This window comes from Panthera uncia, chromosome A2 (assembly GCF_023721935.1).
Source record: "Panthera uncia isolate 11264 chromosome A2, Puncia_PCG_1.0, whole genome shotgun sequence".
Lineage (NCBI taxonomy): Eukaryota > Metazoa > Chordata > Mammalia > Carnivora > Felidae > Panthera > Panthera uncia.
In genome coordinates this window covers 78,696,210-78,720,597 of record NC_064816.1, presented here as the reverse complement: position 1 = coordinate 78,720,597, position 24,388 = coordinate 78,696,210, and the positions used below count along the sequence as shown (strand labels likewise).

General features: G+C 35.5%; 1 protein-coding gene and 1 non-coding gene across 3 annotated transcripts in view; one reads left to right on the top strand and one right to left on the bottom strand.

Annotated features, from left to right (window-relative positions):
• Positions 1-24,388, bottom strand: part of RSBN1L (round spermatid basic protein 1 like) — a 65,007-nt gene that overhangs the window by 22,261 nt on the left and 18,358 nt on the right. The window contains exons 2-4 of one of the 2 annotated variants that reach the window (XM_049642849.1): positions 9,825-9,935; positions 1,351-1,608; positions 968-1,032 (exon numbers count right to left, since the gene is read on the bottom strand). In XM_049642849.1, the coding sequence (XP_049498806.1) occupies positions 968-1,032; positions 1,351-1,608; positions 9,825-9,935 (434 nt within the window). Of the gene's footprint in view, positions 1-967; positions 1,609-9,824; positions 9,936-24,388 lie in introns of both variants that reach the window. The other variant, XM_049642847.1, reaches the window with a different exon arrangement.
• LOC125931091 (U6 spliceosomal RNA) lies at positions 18,671-18,781 on the top strand. The gene has a single exon (XR_007460349.1). It is a non-coding gene; the product is annotated as a U6 spliceosomal RNA (small nuclear RNA).

Sequence of the window (24,388 nt, the reverse complement as noted above, 5' to 3'; positions counted from 1 at the left end):
GGGAAGGTGAGAGAATCCCAAGCAGGCTCCTCACTGTCAGCATAGAGCCCAATGTGGGGCTTGATCCCACGAACCATGAGATCATGACCTGAGCCGAAATCAAGAGTCAGATGCTCACCTAATTGAGCCACCCAGGCACCCTGGCAATGACCTTTTAGATGAGCCCACATTCACTTTCAAGAGCCAGTGGATTTGATTTTGCCTCTGCTTTCTAAAATAATGTACATTCTATACCATAGAGAAGGGCAGGAAAAGGAAATTAGCTCAATAAATGCACTGATACACTAACCTTCTCACTTAATTGCAGAATTAACTGATTCCTTTGTACTAAAATATATTTAACAGCCAACATTTACTCAGCACCTACTATGTGATGGATCCACTGGTAAGCACTTTTAAGATAGAAAACAAGATAATTTTAAGTGATCTTTAGGTAAGAGTACTGCTGTAAGGGCTGGAAAATACATGGCTACATCCATCACATTTCTTTCATTTCCAAGATAAATCCTTGCAAAAAAGGACAACAGAATCTTATTTCATTATCTCTAAGAAAAAAGAGATTAAGTAGAATCTGAAATTTATTTTTTTATATTACTTTTTTTTTTTTTTTTTTTTTTTGAGAGAGAGAGCATGGAAGGGGAGGAGAGGCAGAGGGAGAGAGACAGAATCTTAAGCAGGCTCCATGCTCAGCACAGAGTCTGACGCAGGACTCAATCCCCCAACCCTGGGATCATGACCAATGATGAAATCAAGAGTGAGACACTCAACTAAGTCGCCCAGGCACCCCAGAATCTGAAATTTAAACTCTTATGTTCACATCAGGACAGTAATTTATTCTTAATATTCCCAAAATTGTCATTATAGTCTTACCTTTTTATTTCAAACCCACAGCAAAATAAAAAACAGAAACTTGTCTAAAACATGTAACTAAAAGTTAAAAAAAACCCAAAACCTAAAAACCTCTTACCTGAGCATGAAAATTTGACATAGTCGTTGTCTCTATATCCTTCTTTCCTAATATCTCCATTTTCACTGGTGAATTGGGAAAATTAAATGAAAAGTAGTCTAAAAAGTCAGGTAAATAAGTAGCTGCCCCATGAACAATACCCATTACATAGAAAGCTGCAGAGTTTTCATTTTCACTGAACACTAGACCCACAAACTCTTCTGCAAACCTCTCCATCTCCACAGGAGACAGGTGGGAGAGTTCATTACTGTAGGCGTGGATAACAGATGCGCCTCCATTAGGCTGGTGCTCAATATGAATGAGCTGTTTGAACTCCAACGTGTCCAACCTTTTGAGGTTATTCTGAACCCGTGGCTCCTTTAATGAGACAAATGGAAACTCACTGTTCTCTGGAATTTTGGAATCATAGTTCTTGGTATCCAAATTCTTTCCACTGTAATCCTTTACATTATCATTTAGGATGCCTTTGGCTTCTTGATCTTCAACATCAGATAGCAATCCTGAGCAGATGGTTTGAATAGATTTGCTATACATTTTTGGACGCTTCCGTTTTTCATTCTCTTTGTGTTTCTTTTTCTTTTTCTTCTTTACTTTTTTAATTTGTAAGTCTTCTGCATTTGTTTTTGGTTTCTCCTTCCCACCTGTTGAGAAAAAAATTTTTTTCACTCCATATTTTAGTTACTTAAAAATCATGCTTAAGGAACTATTGTACAATAAATAAGCAAAGTTTACTCAGATTTGAGTTTGTATCTGGGACTTGTTTTACACAATATTGATAAACATAATTTAGTCAATCTCCTTCCCTCTCTACACACACACACACACACACACACACACACACACACACACACGAAGGCCTACGACAAATTTGTACCTATCGCGCATGGTACCATTCTGACATGCAGCAGACGTTCAATCAGTGTTTACTGAAGTAATGAATGGATATTTTAGAAAGCATAATCTTCAAATTTAAATGTAAAAAATCAGAAATGGGAAGTTGAACAGAGATCAGTCAGATGTTTCCCACTGACACATATCATCATTTTAATGCATCTAAGTTATTTAAAAATTGCATGTAGTCAAAAGACTTATAAATCACAAAGGGAGAGAACTACTTGCATTGTATGAGCAGCAACAAACACAGCAATTCCTTAGCTGTTTACCATATTTCCTCCTTACTAAACTATTCTTGCATCTAAAATGGACTACTTTAGGGACGCCTGGGTGGCTCAGTCGGTTAAGCGGCCGACTTCGGCTCAGGTCATGATCTCTCGGTCCGAGAGTTCGAGCCCCGCATCGGGCTCTGTGCTGACAGCTCCGAGCCTGGAGCCTGTTTCAGATTCTGTGTCTCCCTCTCTCTTACCCTCCCCTGTTCTTGCTCTGTCTCTCCCTGTCTCAAAAATAAATAAAAAGTTAAAAAAAAAAATTAAAAAAAAAAATAAAATGGACTATTTTAGAGGTCCACTAGATTTTGCAAAGTCCCCAATGAAGACCCAATAAGGCAGCATAAAGGAGATGACAAAATTAGAATAATTTCACATGTCCTAAGCATAAATGATACCCATGTACTAGTAATGAATAAAAAAGTAAAACATTTAGGGATTATAACCATATACATTAATAAGCTTCTGTAACTAAAGTCAGGTAGATTCTGGGTCTAGAAATTTAGAACTCCAAAAAATACAAAAGTAATGCACAGAGGCTATACAGCTATAGACTAAGTGTACATATAAATGTGTAATTTTATCACAATATATTTATTTCTGTACAGCAAGAAAAATAGGAGAAAGCAAACATCTTCACAAGAAAGTATTATGCTGGGGCATCTGGGTGGCCCAATAGGTTAAGTGCCAGACTCTTTATATATGCTTAGGTCATGATCTCACAGTCCTGAGATTGAGCCCCGTGGCAGGCTCTACACTGAGCCCTCTCTCTCTGCCCCTCCCTCATTTGTGCTCTTTTCTTTCTCTCAAAAATAAATAAACTTAAAAAACATACTATGCTTCCTAAGATAGTATGAGAAAGCCATATGGTAAGAGTTAAGAAGAAAAAGCATTCACTGTTTCTACCTGTTATTTCACTTTTATAGATAACCTGTTATAAATTAAACCTTCCCAATCTGTTTCCTTACCTAAATTTTTCCATATGCACATATAGCTTTTATTCCTTTCTGTCTCCAGTGAGCGAGATGTCCTGCCTACTTTTAAAAAATAAGTCCCTCCCACCAACTCCAAAAACCCTTACAAAAATAGTTCCCTATCCTCTTCTTTTGATCAAACTTCTCAAAGCAACCATCCATGCTGAGGTCCTTCCATTTATTACCTTATTCTTATCCCTTAAATTCTAAGTCTGCTTCAGTCTACTCAAATTTACTTTCCCAGAATGTTCAAATACTAAATCCAATGATATTCTCTCAATTCATTCTTCCTGATCTCTCCAAGCTTTAACAGAATTATCCAGTTCATCCTTGATTTTTTGCTTGACATTACTTCCTTGCTAATTTTTAGTTTAAAAGCCTCATGACTGTCTTTCATCCTGAATGCTGGAGTCATATTAACCTTTCTATAAATTTTATATATTGTTGGATCATATTTATCCTTTAAGTAAACTGCTTTGAAGGGTTCTCAATGCCTACCAAATAAAATACAACCTCCTCAATATGGAATCCAAAGAAAATGCTCTCAGGACAACTGGACAGCTCAGTTGGTTAAGTGTACGACTCTTGGTTCTAGCTCAGCTCATGATCTCTCTCACAGTTGGTAAGATCAAGCCCTGTCTTGGGCTCTGTGCGTGAAGCCTGCTTGGGATTTTCTCTCTCCTTGTCTCTCTGCCCCTTCCCGGCTTGCTCGCAAGCATGTACTATGTCTCAAAATAAAAAACAAAAAACAAAAACAAAAAAAACAGACAATGCTCTCAAGTACTTCATTCTCTAGTCAATGTGTACTACTTACAATTTCTTATAAAACAGCCTGTGTTATCTTTCTACTACTTGCAAAGACATCTCCTCTTCCGAAAATACCTTTGTCCTACCCAGCACATCTGACTTCTTTCTTACCATTCTTTAAAGACAACTCATGTCATTTTCTTCATTTTGCTTTCCCTCTCTAGTTGGAACTGGAATCACTTCATTCTAAATTCATATAGGGGCACTTGGGTGGCTCAGGTTCCTGGCTCTTTCTGCCTCACTCTTGGTGTCAGTTCAGGTCATGATCTTTACGGCTCATGAGTTCAAGACCCACATCAGGCTCTGCACTGACAGTGTGGAGCCTGCTTGGGATTCTCTCTCTCTGCCCCTCCTCAGTTCTCTCTCTCCCTCAAAATAAATAAAAACTTTAAAATAAATAAATTCATATAGGGGCGCCTGGGTGGCTCAGTCGGTTGAGTGGCCGACTTCGGCTCAGGTCACGATCTCGCGGTCCATGAGTTCGAGCCCCGCATCCGGCTCTGTGCTGACCGCTCGGAGCCTGTTTCGGGTTCTGTGTCTCCCTCTCTCTCTCTGACCCTCCCCCGTTCATGCTCTGTCTCTCTCTGTCTCAAAAATAAATAAACGTAAAAAAAATAAATAAAAATAAATAAAAAAATTAAAAAAATAAAAATTAAAAAAAATAAATTCATATATTTTTTTCACTCATAGGATACCTGTATATCACGTCCTTCCACATACTATATGAGTGAAACAAGTAACTTTTATATGAATTATAAGAAAGAGTTAAGTGATACTTTCCCCCCCTAGCCAGGCATTGTATTCCTCATGACATTTAATACATTGCTACGGATGAACATTTAATAAATCCATAAATGAAGAGATTTCTCTCACCAATAAACTAACTGAGGTCTGTGGGTTTTTTCCTTGTCCCTCCTTCAGCCAAAGTTTTCCACAATATAAATACCACTAAATCCTAATCTTGGAAACAACAAACATAAAAATTCTCTTAAGTTAATAGCAATTCTAAAAAAGGGAAATTTAATGTTAACTTGTAAAAATTCATTACTTCTAAAAATTTATAAATATACAACGAAGACCAAATTGGTATAATTATGTAAAGCAAAAATAAAAATCTTTCAACATTACTGATTACATAGGTTTGTAGAGTCATAAAATGCAAAGTATTAATTCTCTAATGTCTACACGTAAATAAATGAATATACTAATAAACTCATACTTGCTACCTAGGAATGATCAAAACATTAGATTTAAGTTAATATTTTAAGAACAAAATTAATAATGAAAAAAATTTAAACAGGGAGTTAATCAGCATGAAAAGATAAAATAGGTATATATACATAAGCAAAATCCAAATGCGTCAAAGAAAAAAGCAGTGAATTAAAAAATTATAACTTAAGGGGCGTCTGCGTGGTTTCAGTCAGTAAGTGTTTGACTCCTGCTCTCAGCTCACTTCTTGATCTCAGGGTCCTGAGTTCAAGCCCTGAGTTGGGCTCCACATTGAGTGTGGAACCCACTTAAAAAAAAACAAAACAAAACAAAAACAGAACTTAGTACTATGTGCTGCTGCAGCAAGCTCCAAAAACAGAACTTAAAGTTTAAAAGGCCTAAGTACAGTAACTAAATGGAAAATATATATAAAGTTGCACAAATTAAATGGGCTGCCAAAATAAAGAATTTCATTTCAATGAAAATATAAGCTTCATATCCTATTATATTTATACCTAACACATGTTTAAAAAGTAAAATAGAAAATATCCAGCCATTAGAATCACATGTTACTTTGAAATGAATTAGGCACAACAGTCTATTTTCTATTCACAAGGATGAATGAAAGTAGTAACAGTATTAAATGGTCAGAAACTGAAAAATGCAAAATAATAAGAAATCAGTTAAGAGAGTCTTATAATGAGCAACAAGGAATTAAATTCCCAAGACAAAGTACTCTGTAATTAAACACTAAAGCGAGCACAGTATGCAGAAGAGAGTTAACATAACATGGCTGAGACTGCTGGTCTTAGAAAGGCCTGCTTACAGGGGTGGCCCTGGGCTGGTATCTGAGAAACTGGTACTTTGGGAATGTCCCCACAATTCCTTGGTAAGAGTGGCTCACTGTATCTAAACTTTCCGTGCAAACAATATGGTTTATGTTGACACCTTTTTCCTTTTGGGAGCCTGGAATTGTACATGCTAGACAAAAGATGCCTATGTAACCAACCCCCAATAGAAACCTTCAGCATCGAGTCTTGAGTTTTCTGATAAACAACATTTCACATGTGTTTGTCACAATTCATTGTTCAAAGAATTAAGCACATCCTCTGTGATTCCACTTGGAGAGGACTCTTGGAAGCTTGTGCCTGATTTCCTTCAGACATTAATTACCCCATGTGCCTTTTCTCTCTACTGATTTTACTTTGTATCCTCCACTACGGTAAATCATAGCCATGAATACATCTATATGCTGAGTCCTACGAGTCCTCTCAGCAAATCATCAAACCTGGGGGTAGTGTTGGGGACCTCTGATGGACACAGGTAACATGCATTCTTTACAAACTGAGGCACTAACATTCACTAGACGTATTTTTACATTCACTAGATAGATTTTTAAGGTTTTATATAATCTGTCACTCATTTCCTTTGTTAGGAAGACACGTGAAATGCAGTAGACATATAGGTAGACAATCTTTAAATACTTTAAGGAAATTAGACCATTTTGATTATCAATGTTCTTCTCTTACACTAAAAGTATTTAAAGCAACATTTCTCTAAATCCTATGATTCTTCAAATCAGACCTATGCTTTTTTTTAGAGGATCGTGTATGCTTTTTTTTTAAAGGATCGTGATACGTACCCATAACAAAAAGGGTTGTCAATTTGAACCCTCAAAAAGTATAAAAGAATAGGATTGATAAGGGACCTTCCCTCCACAGATCCATAGATCCATGAACATAGTGGACCCCAGACACACACACATACACAGAGCACCACAGACACACACACGCAACGAGAGCCAAAGAAAGATTCAATCAGAGAGAGGTGGACGGACACACACACACACACACACACACACACTGCCAGAGAGGAAAGAGACCCTCACTTAAATACAGAAATAAACACACACCGAAACAGATACAAAAACAGCATGTATTGTTAATAATTAAACAAAAACTTTAAAAAAATCACAAATCTACTGGCATTAATTTCTACCACTAGAGTTAGTATATTAGTGTTAACAAAAGAAAAAATAAGGGCTGTCCAGAAAAATTGGATCTGATTTCGTATCTAATATGGGAATTAATATTTATATATAACTCATTATCATACATAGAAAAAAAGTAGTAATTAGCTATTTTCAACCTCTGGGTCTTAGGGGAATGACTTTGCTTGTTTTGCATGGCAATATTTTCACTCTTCCTGACATGAATTACCTACCTGTGACCTTTGGTATACTAGTAATAATCTTGGATATTGGCTTCTTTTAACCCTCATTCCCCTTGCTCACCAGCAAGCTTCTTTTATGTGCTATAATGATAAATATCACTCTCAAAAATACTATAATCGTAACACCTCTGTTCTTACAACTTTTCACAACATAAAAATGGCTGAAACATATAAGTATGCTCAGAAAAAGTAGGTGGTAGATGTTAAACATAAAAGGATAAGCTAAATCAGCTTATTCCTTTAAACTATTTCTCATAAAGCAAATAATCCTATTTTGTCAATGAAAAACATTTACAAGATTTATGCACTAATAAAGATTTTTTAGCATGTATATAATTATGTATTTATATACATAATCTAGTCATACTCAATCTCATGCAGTTTTTGATGAAAACCTGGAGGAAATGAGACTGGTGCAGAGTTAAGAGTTAGGATCTATTTTAGATGTCAAACACTATCATTAAACAATCAATGCCTGTGTGTGCCATACTTTGTAACATTATCAGGAGAAAATAATACAGAGAGAAGAAAGGCTGAAAGGAAAACAGGGCACAAAGGGCACACAGTAGTAAATACCAGCACACTGTCCCCACCAACAGATTCTGTTGTTGCTCCAGGACATCACCTCTCCCTGATCATAGACTAGCAGGGCAAATTGTTTCCACTGGATAATAACAAAAGCTAACACTTACTTGGTGCTTACAATGGGACAGGCACTATTTCCAAAATGAATCATGTTTTATTCACTTAATTATCTATATTTTACCTAGGGAGGAGATAATTTTGTTGTTGTTTTTCAATCGCAAGAGTTAATCTTTCATACATGTTTACAAAAAAGATTCATATCCACTTAATCTGTGGGCCAGACACCATGGTTGGCACTTCCACCATACTTTACCTGATTTAATCTTCACAACCCTGTAAAGCAGTAATTACATTATTATTTACCTTCATTCTATAATTAAGTACATTTTCCCATGGTCATCTCAGAGGTCACTAAGATTCATTTCTAAAACTATCTCATTCTTCCCCTTTATCATTACTAGGTTTCAGTTTAGTTCAATTCAAAATTTTTCCTAAATTTTTCATGTACTTCAAAGTCAAGGTTACTACTGCATACTACTGAAAAATCTCCATTTTCTTAGGCTATTTTAAATTTTGTTTGTATATATAATCTCTAGATTCACGTATTTCATATGAATGGTATGTAAGGAATCCAACATTCACCCAAGTGACAGGAATTTCCATCACTGTACATTCCATTGGATAAGAAAATGACTATCTGACTAAACCAGTAAAAAATGACTATTTGACTAAACCAGCAGGGTAAAGTTAAGTAAACACTTCAAACATTAATCATTAGCACTAGAGTGGTCAGATTTGAGTCCCGCCTCAAAGGCTTGCAATCTAATTAGACAACACAGCTAACACACGCTGTCAAAAGAAATAGAATAAAAGGACCACGAACATTAACTAACCATCAACTTAAGCTCTGACCTGTTTCTTCCAAGGTCAAAAGAATTTTATTAAAAATGAAGTTCTGACAAGTAGAAAATAGCCCAAGAACATCTGGAAATATGACAAAGAATGAAATGAAAATACAGAATCTAATATTCTGTTTATCTTAAATAATATAAATTAACCAGTTATTTCATTACACATACAATGCTATAGGCTTTTCTTCCTAATGTATATAATGGTTTATTAACACATGAGTTCAACATCAAATTAATCAAAGTCAATGTATTCTGATCCATAAATTCTCGACTTAATAGGGGCAGCAAATGAATTTGTTAGCTGTCTAGCAACCAAATTGCCATGGATTCTTCTTGCTATCTGACTGAATTTAAGACTGTTCTTACTTCTCTTCTACCACATATTTCCTGGAAGGGTTTAGATTTATTGATAGGATTAGTATTATTACTCAACCACCCAGCCCCATGTATAAACAGCAACTGAAAACAAACATTAACAGAGAAAAGGCAGGAAACAAAAACAGGATATTCTTTAGGTATGCAAGCAACACACAGTAAGAGTATACCTTCTAATTCAGCTCAGAGTAAATGATCCCTGTATGATACCAGACTTTGAGATGGTGATTACTGTCAAATATTTTTAAGATCATTTCTTCTACCATCCATCCCTCTTGTACTAAAATTGTTTTAGCTCTTTAGATGATCTAAACATGGGTAAATACTAGTAATGCAAACACAGAATTAAATAACCTATATTTAAGGAAACTAATAGTTTGATGAAGCTCAACCTTTACTACTTCTTCATAAAGTATACTGAAGAAATATACTACTAATAACATTATGGATTAGAACTCCCTACTATTACAATAACTTTCCATATTCTAACCATTAAAGTTTGCTCTCAGCAAAATTTGGCAACAAACATTAAATCACTAAGTCTGAAAGTACAATGAGCAATATAATATAGTACAACTTACATCACTAAATATAAACTTACTTTTCAGCAAAATCTTTATTTCTCCATTTTCTTTCTTGATCTCATTCATTACTTTATGCTTCTTTTTCTCTCTCTCTTTATCTCTCTCTTTAATTTTGTCTTTGATTTTATCTGAAAGACAAAACAAAGGAAATACTTAAAATCATTTAAAAATAAATAAATAAATAAAATCATTTTATAATTTTTCCCCATGAACCATAGGGCAATTTCTAGAGTTACAATATACCATGAAAAATCGGAATGAAAAACAATCATGCCTTTTGTTCTTCCTCTCAGGTTTGGGGGAAATAGATTTCTGAATTTCCTGTCATAAATTAACATGGAACACATAATATACACATCATATATTGTCAAAATTTATCATTATGAAGATTTGTAGAGATTCTAAAGAAAAATCTTCATTCTAAAGATTATTCTTCATTTAATTCATGTCAACCATATTATTAGACTACCTTCAAATCACTTAAAATAACTGGCTAATTGAGATCGTAAACTACAATGGAAAAAGTGCTAGCTTTGAGGTTGGCTCTATCTGAATTAATACCTTAACAATGAAAAAACAATCACAGTTTCTTAAACTATAAAATGGCGGTTATTATCTTTCTCACAGGTTACTGTAAGGATTAAATAAATCAATTTATAAAATGACTACCCAGAGCCTGGTTTATATAAGACTAAATGTGAGTTCCCCTACCTTTGCTTGCATCTTTTAAAAAGGATATGACTGATCTGGCTAGCTGGTGATATTAGGATATTAAGATAAAAGGTATAGGGGCGCCTGGGTGGCTCAGTTGTTGAGCGTCCAACTTCAGCTCAGGTCTCGATCTTGCGGTTTGTGGGTTGGAGCCCCGCATTGAGCTTTGGGCTGAGAGCTCAGAGCTGGAGGCTGCTTCAGATTCTGTGTCTCCCTCTCTCTCAGTCCCTCCCCCACTCTATCTCCCTCTCTCTCAAAAATAAACATTAAAAAAAAATTTTTTTTAAATAAAAGGTGTAAAAACTCTAGGAATCATTGATCTGCATTCTAAAAATTTAAATTTGAGTTTGTAAGATTTATTGCCCTATTCTTGTTCAATCAAGCTCCAATGCCCCCAGCAAAAGAGAAGATCTAGAGAATTTTAAAATAGTGATGTAGTTTCTGTTCTCAAAATGCTTCCCATTGATTACAAAGTCATGATTGAAGCACATAAAATCTATAAAATATCTTCTAATGTAACAGAGATTATATAGTGTATATACACAGACTACAGAATTTTTTTTTTAATTTTTTTTTTTAACGTTTATTTATTTTTGAGACAGAGAGAGACAGAGCATGAACAGGGGAGGGTCAGTGAGAGGGAGACACAGACTCTGGAACAGGCTCCAGGCTCTGAGCTGTCAGCACAGAGCCCGACATGGGGCTCGAACTCACGGACCGCAAGATCATGACCTGAGCTGAAGTCAGCCGCTTAACTGACTGAGCCACCCAGGCGCCCCCAGACCGCAGAATTTCTTAAAATCCCCCCTTACTGTCCTTTCTATAAATATTATCCTGAGGCCATAACCACCTTATGATTAGATTACCATCTATATCAGTACTGCCCAGTAGAAATATAATGCTTACCTGATATGTAAATTTGAGTTTTCTAGTAGTCACATTAGAAACAAAAACTAACAGGTGAAACTAATTTTAATAATACGTTTTATTTAGCTAATGAATCTAAAACATGGTCATTTCAAAATGAAACCAATATTAACAAATTACTGAGACATTTTACATTATTTTTTTTTCCACAGTAAGACTTCAAAATCCAGTGTATATTTTATACTTAACAGCATATCTCAATTCAAAGTATTCAACAGCCACATGAGTGACACTAGTGACTACCACACTGAACAGCTCAGGTCTAGACTACTTAAACAGAAAATTCTTAGAAAAATAAATTAATGCACTTAACAATTTAAAACTTACATTCATTAATAAAAAAAAAATTCAAATAACATCTTCTACCGATCAAACTGACAAAGTGCTTTTGCAAAAATGATAATACTCAAAACAGAGGAGAGGACAGGTGATGGCAGAACAAACCAAAACAGGGACCGACTTAAAAAATATGCATTGCTGAGTATAAGAAAAGGGTTAGGGAAATACAAGTAAGTAAGGTCCTCATCTGTTCACATATAACTTAAATTCTAGAAATACATTAAGCTGTTCTCACACTTCAGATTAGTTTACTTTTTGATGCTTAAAGTCCTTGAGATCCTGTCATAGGCTGTCATCCAGCTATTAAGTGTTTACTCCAACTAGCTAGAGCTTAGACACATATATAAATTAATATTTCCTAAGTAAACATACATTTTTAATGAACTATTTATGCATCATTTAAAAATCACGACTGAAGAAAATAATCTGTCTCTGCATTTATTTTCCCAATCATCCCTGTTAGTTTATTAACCTAAAAGTGTTATTTCAATAACTATTGAACTTTTAAAGTTTATTAAAGTATAATATACACACAGAGAAAAACATGTAAGTATACAGTTCAATTTTCACAAAAATGAACAGCACCTCAAGGATCCCCGTCTTCCCTTCCAGTACCCCTAAGAGTAACCAAGATCCTAACTGCTAACCACACAGATGGAAATAACTACAGAATTTTAATGGCATATATGTATACAAAGACTATGATATAATATAAACTTACCACAGTCACAAAATATAAATATTTTTCAGAATAAAATTAAACTAGCTTCTCAGAAAATAAAATTATAATATGGTTATGACCCAATTTTTTAGTAAACTTAATTTATATACTTATAAATATATTTATTTATAGACAGTATAGACTTTAAGAGCAGTTTTAGGTTCTCAGCAAAACTAAACAGCAAGTATATACAGATTTTCCATATAGAACTGATACCCCTATACATCCCAATTTTAAAAAAATTATAATGTACACACATTCAAAAGACTGAAAAATAACAGTTCAAATTATTAAAAGCTATTATTTTTGGTGGCACCTGGGTGGCTCAATGGGTTGAGTGTCTGACTCTTGGGTTCCAGCTCAGCTCATGATCTCAAGGTTGGTAGGTTTGAGCCTCACTCCCTGCTCTGCGCTGACTGCCAGTGTGAAGCCTGCTTAGGATTCTCTCTGCCCCTCTCCCACTTGTGCTGTCTCTCTCTCTCTCTCAAAAATGAACAAACATTAAAAAATAAATAAAAAATAAAAAGGGTGGTAAAGGACTGAAGAAAAGCAATACAAACAGACCCATGATAAGAATTTGAACCCAGAAGCAAAACAAATATAAGAATGGAGGAAAAGAGAAGGAATAAATGACTAAGCATTATCAAACTAGAACAAGCTGTAAATTACAAAGTTGGAAAAATAAACATTTGCTAAAGACATATACCATATGTAAAAGTTAAGATATAAAAAATAAAATTGATTAAAATAATTTCAAATAATATAAATGGGATTTTCAAACATATATTCAATTTATTGAATTACCAGTATATTTCAGATTGAATGCACCCAATATATTTCTATTGAGCACTTATGTGCAAGAGATAAAAAGAGTAATAGTGCTGTACTAAAGAATCTTACAATCAACGATATCAGTTGATATTGGTTGATTCTTACTGTTGGTACCACTATGGAAAACCAGTTCTTAAAACAAACAAACAAAAAAAGACCGGTTCTTAAATAATAAAATCATTGTTTTCATCTTGTTATAAAATTTATTAGTCTCCACCAGTATTACAGTCATTATAATATAGAATGAAAACGCACACACACATAAACAAATATTAGGTGAATCGGTCCAGTATAAAGGAAGTAGAACTTATAAAAAGCATTGTTAGAGAATCCTTTTGAGAGATTTCTAATACACCAACAATCCATTTATCTGGAATCTTCAGAATAAATTCACAGTTCCTACATAACAGAAGACTGCCACTGTTTTTTAATCATTCTAATAATTTTCAAAAATGTATTATACTTCCCTGCTTTCAAAAATCTAGGAAATATAGTCTTTTCATTATGACAAAAATTTAAACTCTCACTATCACACTCATATTGATGAACTCAAAAACAAATCAAAACAAAATTTACCTGTTCAAAACTAAAAAAACAGTATTTGAGTATCATTTAATTTTTATTGTCTTAGCTGTCATTTATCATTCCACATACAAGAGGTGACAGCTATAACTTCTGGCAGTCACCAATAGGCTCATTCTCATCTGCTCTGTCCTAAGAAATTAGACCAGGTCCATCAATACTATACTGTATACAACAGTATGCAGGTTCTCTATCTCTAGCCCTATTAAAACAAGTTTCACACTGTATTCTTTCTAGTTATAAACTTATCTTTCTCCTTATAATCAATCCTCCCCCACCAGTATATAGTTTATCCTTGAGAGTAGAAAAGACTCTACCTCAATAAATGCTTGTTTGATACACAAAACAGGTCCTGTGATATAGTAAATTACTGTTATTTTCTGAAGCACATTGTGACTTTCCTTTTATGTGCTCTACGTTGATCTTTATTAATTCTTCCTTCTTTTCCTAGCCATACCACAGCAAGGAAGGAAATTCTTAGCCCTTAAAGCCATCCAGGAGTAGTTCCTCAAATTTATTTCCCCTTCTAACTACCCTGGTTGTTTCTGACAAAAAATCCTGAGATTTATGAAGTTGCTCCTCCAAAAACATTAGGGTTCCACAATTTTTCTAAGTCTCAATAAAGGCTAATAATTTTCCCTGAAAGACAATGGGGTAATTTCTCTTTTATGAAGAATTCTTACAACATAACATCTAAAAAACTAAGAAAAAGAAAGTAACAGTAGGAAAAGCATGTGACTCTCAATCTTGGGGTCATAAGTTTGAACCCCATGTTGAGTGTACAGATGAATAAAACAATAAAGAATTTTAAAAAGAAATAAAAAAAAAATTTAATAAAAAAGAGAAAATAGAAAAAGGTGCAAAGGACATAAAAAAATTTCAACCTTACCAGTGTTCAAAGGAACACAAAACAATATAAAACTGTGGTGCCTGGGTGGCTCAGTCGGTTGAGCGTCCAACTTCAGCCCAGGTCATGATCTCGCGGTCCGTGGGTTCGACCCACAGGGGTTCGAGCCCCACATCAGGCTCTGTGCTGACAGCTCGGAGCCCGGAGCCTGTTTCGGATTCTGTATCTCCCTCTCTCTCTGACCCTCCCCTGTTCATGCTCTGTCTCTCTCTGTCTCAAAAATAAATAAACATTAAAAAAAATAAATAAATAAATAAATAAAATAAAAATAAGAAGAAATAAAAAAATTTTTAATAAAAAAGAGAAAATGGAAAAAGGTGCAAAGGACATAAAAAAATTTCAACCTTACCAGTGTTCAAAGGAACACAAAACAATATAAAACTGTGGTGCCTGGGTGGCTCAGGCAGTTGAGTGTCCTCCCCCACTTGTGCTCTGTCTCTTAAAAATAAATAAACATTAAAAAATTTTTTGAATAAAAAATAAAATAAAAACACAGTAGCAAAGGGGTGCCTGTCTGGTCCAGTCAGTGGAGCATATGACTCTTTGATCTCAGAGTTGGGAGTTTGAGTCCCATGTTGGGTGTAGAGATTACTTTAAAAATAAAATAAAATCTTAAGAAAAATACAATAGCAAAACTGAAAAGCTAAAAACATGAAGGTAAAGTTGAGATAATCTTCCAAAAAGAGAGCAACAAGACAAAGTGGAAAACAGCAGAAAAAAAGGTTACCTAAAGGATCTCTTCAGGAGATCCAATATCAAATTAACTGAAATTTCAGAAAAGAAAAATAGAATTTTACAGGGAAGGAAAATATCAAAATGAATAAATGAGAAATTTTCTCAGAAAAAATGAGTCACCAAACTTTACGGGATGAGCACAGGAGCTCAGTTGGAAGAGCATGGAACTCGACCTCAGGGTCATGAGTTTGAGCCCCCTGCAGGGTGCAGAGATTACTTAAATTAAAAAAAAAAAAAAAAAAAGAGAGAGAGAGAGGAGAACAAAGAATGGAATTCACAGTGGTAGCCCCCCTCTCCACATACACACCAAGCACATCATCATGAAATTTTAGTTTCAAGAGAAGATCCTAAAAGCCTCCTGAGGAATTAAAAAAAAACACAAAAAACCAGATCTCACATAAAAGATCAGATAACAGTGTGGAACTCAACACAATAGTAGATGGTAGAGAGCAATAGGACGACAAGTGCCTTCAGAATGCTGAATGAAAGTAATGTTTAACCTAGAATTATAGGATCTGTCAAACTATCAACCAAGTACAATGGAAGACATGATCACACAAGCAAAAATTCAAACATTGTTACCACACACACCCCCTTTCTTAGGATACGCTTAAGTAAATTAAGGAGTAAACAAAGAAGGAAAAGGAAAACGGCATGAGACCAAGGAAACAGGAGACCCACCACAGGAAGGCACACAAGAAAGTATCAGTACGAAAACTGTGTAGCTGGCTTAAAGGATAACCAGTTCAGGTAGAGAGCACTGCACAAACCACCTCCAAGAATAAAAGGGAATTGCCAGATTATCTCTTACTACAGAACACAAAGAATAGGGCAGAAAATGAAGATGCCAATACATATAAATAGAACTTCCTGGACTTATAATGGGATTTCGTCCCAATAAACCCTTTCATTGTAAATTGAAAATACTGGGGTGTCGGTGGTTCACCAACCATGGTTCACAGTTAAGTGTCCGACTTTGGCCTCAGGTCATGATCTCATAATTCATGGGTTTGAGCCTCACAAAGGGCTCTGTGCTGACAGCTCAGAACCTGGAACCTGCTTCAGATTCTGTATCTACCTCTCTCTCTTTGCCCGTACCCTGTTCCTGCTCTCTCACTCTTGCAAAAATAAATAAATGTTAAAAAAAAAAAACCAAAGAAACATTTTTTTTCATTAAGTCAGAAATGCATTTAATACACTTAATTTAACAAACATGCTCAGAACCCTTACATTAGCCTACAGTTGGACAAAATCATCCAACACAAAGCCTATTTTATAATAAAGTGTTGGATATCTCAAGTAATTTATTGAATATTTCACTGAAAGTGAAAAACACAATGGCTGTATGGAGACAGAATGGTTGTAAGCATATGGGTTGTTAACCCTCATGACTCCATGGTTGATGGGGAGTTCACCTCACTGCCACACCCAGCATCACCAGAGAGTACCCTACCACATATTACTAGCCCTGGGAAAAGATCAAAATTCAAAAATATAGTTTTTACTGAATTATATCACTTTTGCACTATCATCTAGTCAAAAAATTCCAAGTCACTGTAAGTCAGGGACCAATATGTATGAAAAGAAAGGCCATTTTTAACTATTACGAAAATCCAGAAGGCCATACAGAAAAGGATCTCTGATTTGCATTGAACAGTATTTGCAAAGTCATAATAGGCACTGATTATTGCACTTTAACTAAGTTTTATGAAATCACTGGTTAGGAAAGAAGCTAGGTTATAAAAGTGCTAAATTCTTATTACCCTTAACAAGAATGCAATATAGTGTGTCTAAAACCGATCAGTCAAAAAATAAAAGCCACTATGAGCATTTTATTCAGAAATTTGGAATTAAACGATGAGAACTAAAAGAGTTAACAACTGGGGGTAGGGGTAGGGAATGCAAAGAGTTAGGGCCATTTCTCATTATAAACCTTTCAGTATTTAATTTTTAAATATTTTATTTTTTGAGAAACAGAGAGACAACAAGAGCAGAGGATGGGCAGAGAGAGAGAGAGAGAGAGAGAGAGAGAGAGAGAATCTTAAGCAGCCTCCACACCCGCACAGAGCCCAATGTGGGGCTCGATCCCATAAACTGTGAAATCATGACCTCAGCAGAAATCAAGAGTTGAATACTTAACCAACTGAGCCACCAAAGCATCCCGATTTGATTTTTTAGATTAAATTTTATTTTTAAAATTTACAAAGTCATGGCCTTCCTTTCAAAAACCCATCTCCCCATTCCAGTCGTGAGAAAACCATCAGACAGATCCCAATTGAGGGACATTTTATAAAATGCCTGACCAGTACTCCTGAAACTATCAAGATAATCAAAAGCAAGAAAAATCTAAGCAATTGCTGTAGCCAAGAAGAGCCTAAACAGACACAATGACTAAATGTAACGTGGTACCCTGGGTGGGATCCCTGAACAGAAAAAAAGACATTATGGGGGCATCTGGGTGGCTCAGTCAGTTTAACATATGACTTCTGATTTTGGCTCAGGTCATGATCTCACAATTCATGAGATCTGGCCCTATGCCAGCTCTATGCTGACAGTACAGAGCCTGCTTGGGATTCTCTCTCTCCCTCTCCCCCTCACCCACTCACTCTCCCTCCCTCTCTCAAAAATAAACTTAAAAAAATTTTTCTTTAACATTTATTTTTGAGAGACAGAGACAGTGCCAGTGGGGGAGGGGCAGAGAGAGAAGGAGACACAGAATCTGAACCAGGCTCCAGGTTCTGAGCTGTCAATGCAGGGCTTGGACCCACAAAATGCGAGATCATGACCTGAGCCAAAATCAAGAGTCAGACGCTTAACCAACTGAGCCACCCAGGTGCCCCAATAAACTTTTTTAAAAAAGGACACTGGGTAAAAACTAAGGAAACCTGAATAAAGTATGTACTTTGGTTAATGATAATATATCAATATTCGTTCATTAATTGTGACAAATGTATCATACAAATATAAAATTTCAAGAACAAGAGAAAGTGAGAAAATTTCAAGAGAAAATTTTTCTATAAATGTAAAGCTATTCCAAAATTGAAAGCTTAATAAAACTTATATTTATCTAAATTTATAAAGGAAAAACTTAATTGTAAGAAAGAAATATAGTGCTTGCTTGCCTCAGCAGCACATATACTGAAATTGGAATGATACAGAGAAGATTAGCATGGCCCCCAAGCAAGAATGACATGCAAATTCATGAAGCATTCCATATTTATGGGACAGACAGTGGCTGTACTTGTGGTGATCACAGCATATGTATAAACTGTCAAATCACTATTTTGTACACCTGAGGCCAAAGTGCCATTGTATGTCAACCATAGTCAAATACACAGACACACACAGGTTTGTGCATGAGGCTAATGTGACATTGTGTGTCAACTATACATGCATAGGTAACACAGACACATGCAGTTTGTGTGCATGTGTAGATAAATTTCACTCTATGTAATGGACAGAGTTCCAAGACACTGTTAAATAAAAACAGCAAGTTGCACAAAAGTGGTAGAATATTTAGGCTTTTGAAAATAGGCTACATATTCTTTTCTGTGCATGTATATGTACACATGTACATATGTAAATGCATTGAAAAAAATCTGGAAGGAAGAACACAAAATACCTAACAGGTTTGCTCCTATGGAAGGAACAAAAGAACTTTAAAAAATTTTTTTATTTACTTATTTATTTTGAGAGAGAGAGAGAGAGAGAGAGAGAATGCACGCACGCACAAGCGGGGGATGGCAGAAAGAAGAAGAGACAGAATCCCAAGTAGGCTCTGCACAGTGCAGAGCCTGATGCGGGGCTTGAACTCACAAACCGTGAGATCATGACCCGAGCTGAGATCAAGAGTCAGACGCTTAATCAACTGAGCCACCCAGGTGCTCCAAAAGGAACTACTGATTCTTATTTTAGGTAATTCTAAATTATCTGAAATTTCTACAACAGAAAGGGATTCATATTTATACTTATGTAATTAAGTTGTTAGCATACATCTCTTTCCTGAAAGAAGAACTGATAATTTCATGTTTAGACAAATTTTTTTTAACTAGATTTACAGTTGAGCACCTGGGTGGCTCAGTCAGTTAAGCATCCAACTTTGACTCAGGTCCTGATCTCATGGCTTGTGGGTTTGAGCCCTGTGTTGAGCTCTGTGCTGACAGCTCACAGCCTGGATGGAGCCTTCTTTGCATTGTGTCTCCCTCTCTCTTTGTCCCTCCCCTGCTTGCATTCTGTGTCTCTTTCTTTCTCAAAAATAAATTAACATTAAAAAAAAAATTTTTTTTAAAGATTTAGAATCACTCAAGGTGCATCAGAAGGAAAGAAATAAGAAAAAAAAAAACAAACCACTTCAAAATAAAAGAGTGAATATGTAACCTAACACACACACATGAAAATAATGTTACTTTTTCCAAATTCCTTACTTCATTAAAATTGTTCAAGTGTATTTCTACTTCACTTTTATATACATTATCTCAAGGTTATGTTATAGTTAACAAAAAGAACAAAAGGAGAAAATATGATGCAATTATACATCTATTCTCAATATGTATATATGCATGTACTACTTGTTAGATTTAATAGCTTTTAAGGAAAAGAGAGAAATCCATAAATGACTCATTAAACCACAGAATTCTGTATAAAGAAGGATCTTCATGTAGATTCATTAGATTTTTTTTTTTAAAAGACGTTGTCAGAGGGGTGCCTGGCTGGCTTACTCAGTAAACTCTTGATCTCAGGGTCTTGAGTTCAACTCCTCCCATGGGCATAGAGCTTACATTAACAAATAATAATTAAAAGTAAAAAACAGGGGCACCTGTGTGGCTCAGTCGGTTAAGCACCCGACTTCGGCTTTGGTCATACATGATCTCATGGTTTGGGAGTTTGAGCCCAGTGTCATGCTCTATGCTAATAGCGTGTAGCCTAGAGCCCACTCCAAGTTCTGTGTCTCCCTCTCTGTCCCCTTCCCGCTCACGCTCTCTCTCAAAAATAAACAAACATTAAAAAAGTAAATAAAATAGGGGCATTGGGTGGTTCAGGTAAGCATCCGACTTCAGCTCAGTTTAATGATCTTGTGGTCCCTGAATTCGAGCCCTGCATCAGTCTCTGTGCTAGCAGCTCAGAGCCTGAAGCCTGCTTCAGATTCTGTGTGTGTGTGCCTCTGCCCCTCCCTCACTTGCACTCTTTCTCTCTCTCAAAATAAATAAATAAATGAATGAATAAATAAATAAAAATTAATAAAATAAAAAAAATAAAGTGTCATAAAAATCCACACTACCTGTTCTTTTTTTTTTTTAATGTTTATTTATATTTTTGAGACAGAGAGAGACAAAGCATGTACGAGGGAGGGTCAGAGAGAGAGGGAGACACAGAATCTGAAGCAGGCTCCAGGCTCTGAGCAGTCAGCACAGAGCCCGACGCGGGGCTCGAACTCACGGACTGTGAGATCATGACCTGAGCCGAAGTCGGCCGCTTAACCGACTAAGTCACCCAGGAGCCCCTCCACACTACCTGTTCTTAAGGAGTGTTGGTAGAATTTTCTACTGAAGACTTCAGTTACAATACATTCTTGTACCACAAACCTCAAATAGGCTTCATGCTATGAGTTTTTCCTGCTTTGGGTATGTGCCATGATTCACACTGTAATAATACAGTCTATGAAATCAGTTAGTCTGAACAACAACACTGATCTCCTTAAACACCTTCCCCAGATAGGAGTAATTATAGCTAGAAATAGATCTGAAAATAAGCAATAAATAGAAGAAAAAGAGAAATAATACAGAATTTAAGTGGGGAAGTAGAAGGGAAGGTAACATTACAAAAATGGAAAGAGAAAGATAAAGGATATAGTAAAAAGGGGAGCAATGCCTTCTCAGCCCTTTTTTCTTGGTCCTTACTGCAAAAGACATTACTAACCTCTTCTTCAAAATTCCTCCCTAAGTCTCAGTGGTACTGCACTATCCTGTCTACTCAGTAACTCACGATCCTACCATCAAAACTTGCACATTCTCATTAGGATCTACCTTGGGCATGCTTCTTTCTCTCTTCTTTTTCCATTGAAGAAAATGCATTCCTATGATTCAAACTATAACCGTTAGGTAAATGAATCCTCAGACTAATATCTCAACTCAGCCTCTTGGCCAAGCTCTACCACTTATTTCCATAAGAAATATTTAACACCTTGGGGGGTGCCTGGGTGGCTCAGCAGGTTGAGCACTAGACTCTTGATTTCAGCTCAAGTCATGATCCCAGGGTCATGTGATCAAGCCCCACACTGGGCTCCATGCTAAGCATGGGGCCTGCTTGAGATTCTCTCCCTCTGCCCCTCTTCCCTGCTGGCGCTCTCTCAAAATAAAAATAAAATAAAATAAAATAAAATAAAATAAAATAAAATAAAATAAAATAAAATAAAATAAAATAAAACTATTAAAAGAAAAAAAAGAAGTATTTAACAACTTGGGATGCCTGGCTGGTTCAGTTAGCAGAGCATGTGACTGTTAATCTCAAGGTTGTGAGTTAGATTGAGCCTTACACTGGGTAAAGAGATTACTTAATGTTTTTAAATCTTAAAAAAAAAAAAAAAAAAAAAAAGAAATACTTAACATTAAAATTACCATCTTTCTCATATAAATAAAGTTCAAGCTCTCCTTTTAATTCCTTGTTTATGTTAATGGCACAACATCCTCCAACATCCAAATTCAAAAAATTCTCAAAAACCTTTATAATACTTCCTTAACGTTATATTATATACAATAAATAACATATTATATATAATATAATAACATATATATTATATATAATAACTTTCCCTAACATTAAATCACTTTCTCAGTTCAGTCTATTTTTCCATTGAAATATGTCTATCTTCCTTTCCCTTTCCATAACTGATTACTTATCTTTTGAAACAAGTGATCTTCCTACTTACAGTTTCTCTCTCCACCAATCCACTCAGCAGTGACCAAAAAATATTCCTTGAAAATATAGTTGATCATGTCACTCTCTTCTACTTTAAACAAATGAACAAAACCACCCTACATAAAAAGAGAAAATTCCCACAGTATGCCATTCAAGAATCTACATATTCAAGACACATTTTAATTTCTTCTACTCTTCAACCACATGTATATCTACACAAGATTCCAGACTGATTCATTAGTACAACTTACTCCAATATTTTTGTTAATACCATTTAGTTAGGATGCCTTTGCCCATCCCAATTCTTGTTGACCAAAATCCTACACATTCTGCAAGAATCTACCTGAAATTCAGCTTTCCATTAAGGACTCTTTGGTCCCTTCAACTTGAAATGACCACTGCCTTCTTCTCCCTCTCTTATGATTTGAATTGTTTGTGTACCTTTTTTATCTGCTCTGTTGGATTATAAACTCTTTCTTGGTTATTATATCTAATGTATCTTTGTTGTCTTCTATAGAACCCAGAATAGTGTTTTGCACATAATTGATGCTAAAAATGAATGAGGATTCCAGAGGGCAAAAGAAAAAGGGTTAATATAAGTAGGAGCAAATTATTACCAATAATCATCTGAAGGGTCAGCAATCAGAGAAGACACCCCCCAAAAAAAAGCAACACGCAGAAACAGAAACAAGATGAGTAACAATACAAAGTGCCTCTTACATTGCAGCTAATAATCTTTCCAATTAAATTATACATCTTGAAGGAAAGAAATACAAACAACTTTTCTCTCTGCATTCCCCTACACAATACCAAACATATGGCAGGCAGTAAGTGTTTGTTGAATCATTTAAGAAAGAAGCAGAGGACAAATTAGAGAAACTGTGATATAATTTAAGAAAGTAAATGCTTTTATCAGTATTTTATATGACTCTAAAAATAAGTAATAAAAAAATAGAGCTCTGACAAAAATCAATAAGATAGTGTTGAAGCGGGACAGTTGCCAGAAAGTCTTCCACAAAATTAGTTTTTTTCATAGGAAAAAATTAAAGATTTCACTTATTCTCCTCATTTTATAGAGAATAAAAGTCAGGGCTCAGAGCAGATAAGATGTTCTCATGCACAGAGACTAAGTGGCAGAACTAGGAAAACTCCCAAACAGGTCCGATAGGAGTTAAAAGCTCCTATTACTACACTATAGGAAAGAAAACCAAAAACATATAATAATTCTTTGGACCACAAATGTTTCATTGAATTTAGCTAATCGTAGATAGTTCCTAACTTAAACCTGCACACGGAAGCAGCACCATTTCTACCTCTTCCGCACTACATCTTCATAAGGATATAGTAACATTACAGGGGAAGGAATAACATAGAAATGGGTTTCAGAAACTTGGAAGGCAAAGAAGAAAACCTTCCTTTCCAATTAAAGGACGGCTGAGATGTGACAGGCATGAGGCAGATGGTATTTAAAATACCTGATGCCTCCTCTGGAGTTGTCTGCTCATCCATAGTGAGGGGAAAATGCTAAAAGAGTGAAAGGTCTTCATGGACCTAATTGTAAAAACTGCTACATGTCATGAACCCTGAGATGTGAAAGACTTGTGCAGTTCCAGTAAGTAAGAACCGAAGGACTTGGGAACTGCTAACCTGTGAGAGGGCTGCAAGCTTCTGCTGCTTGTACTTGCAAATCAGGGGCTTCTGCTCACTGAGCTCTGATGACCCTTTCTCTTCTAGTGTTTCCCAATTCTGTGCTTCTATTTTCTTATGAAGGGGAAAAAACTTAGTATAATGACTCATACAGCAACAATGTCCTATATTTTGTACAGTAATGCAAAAAATGTTTCTGCCTGAACATATTATGAGGAAGTTCAGATTGTACAATACTTATCTCTTACTATTCAGGGAAAGGCAGG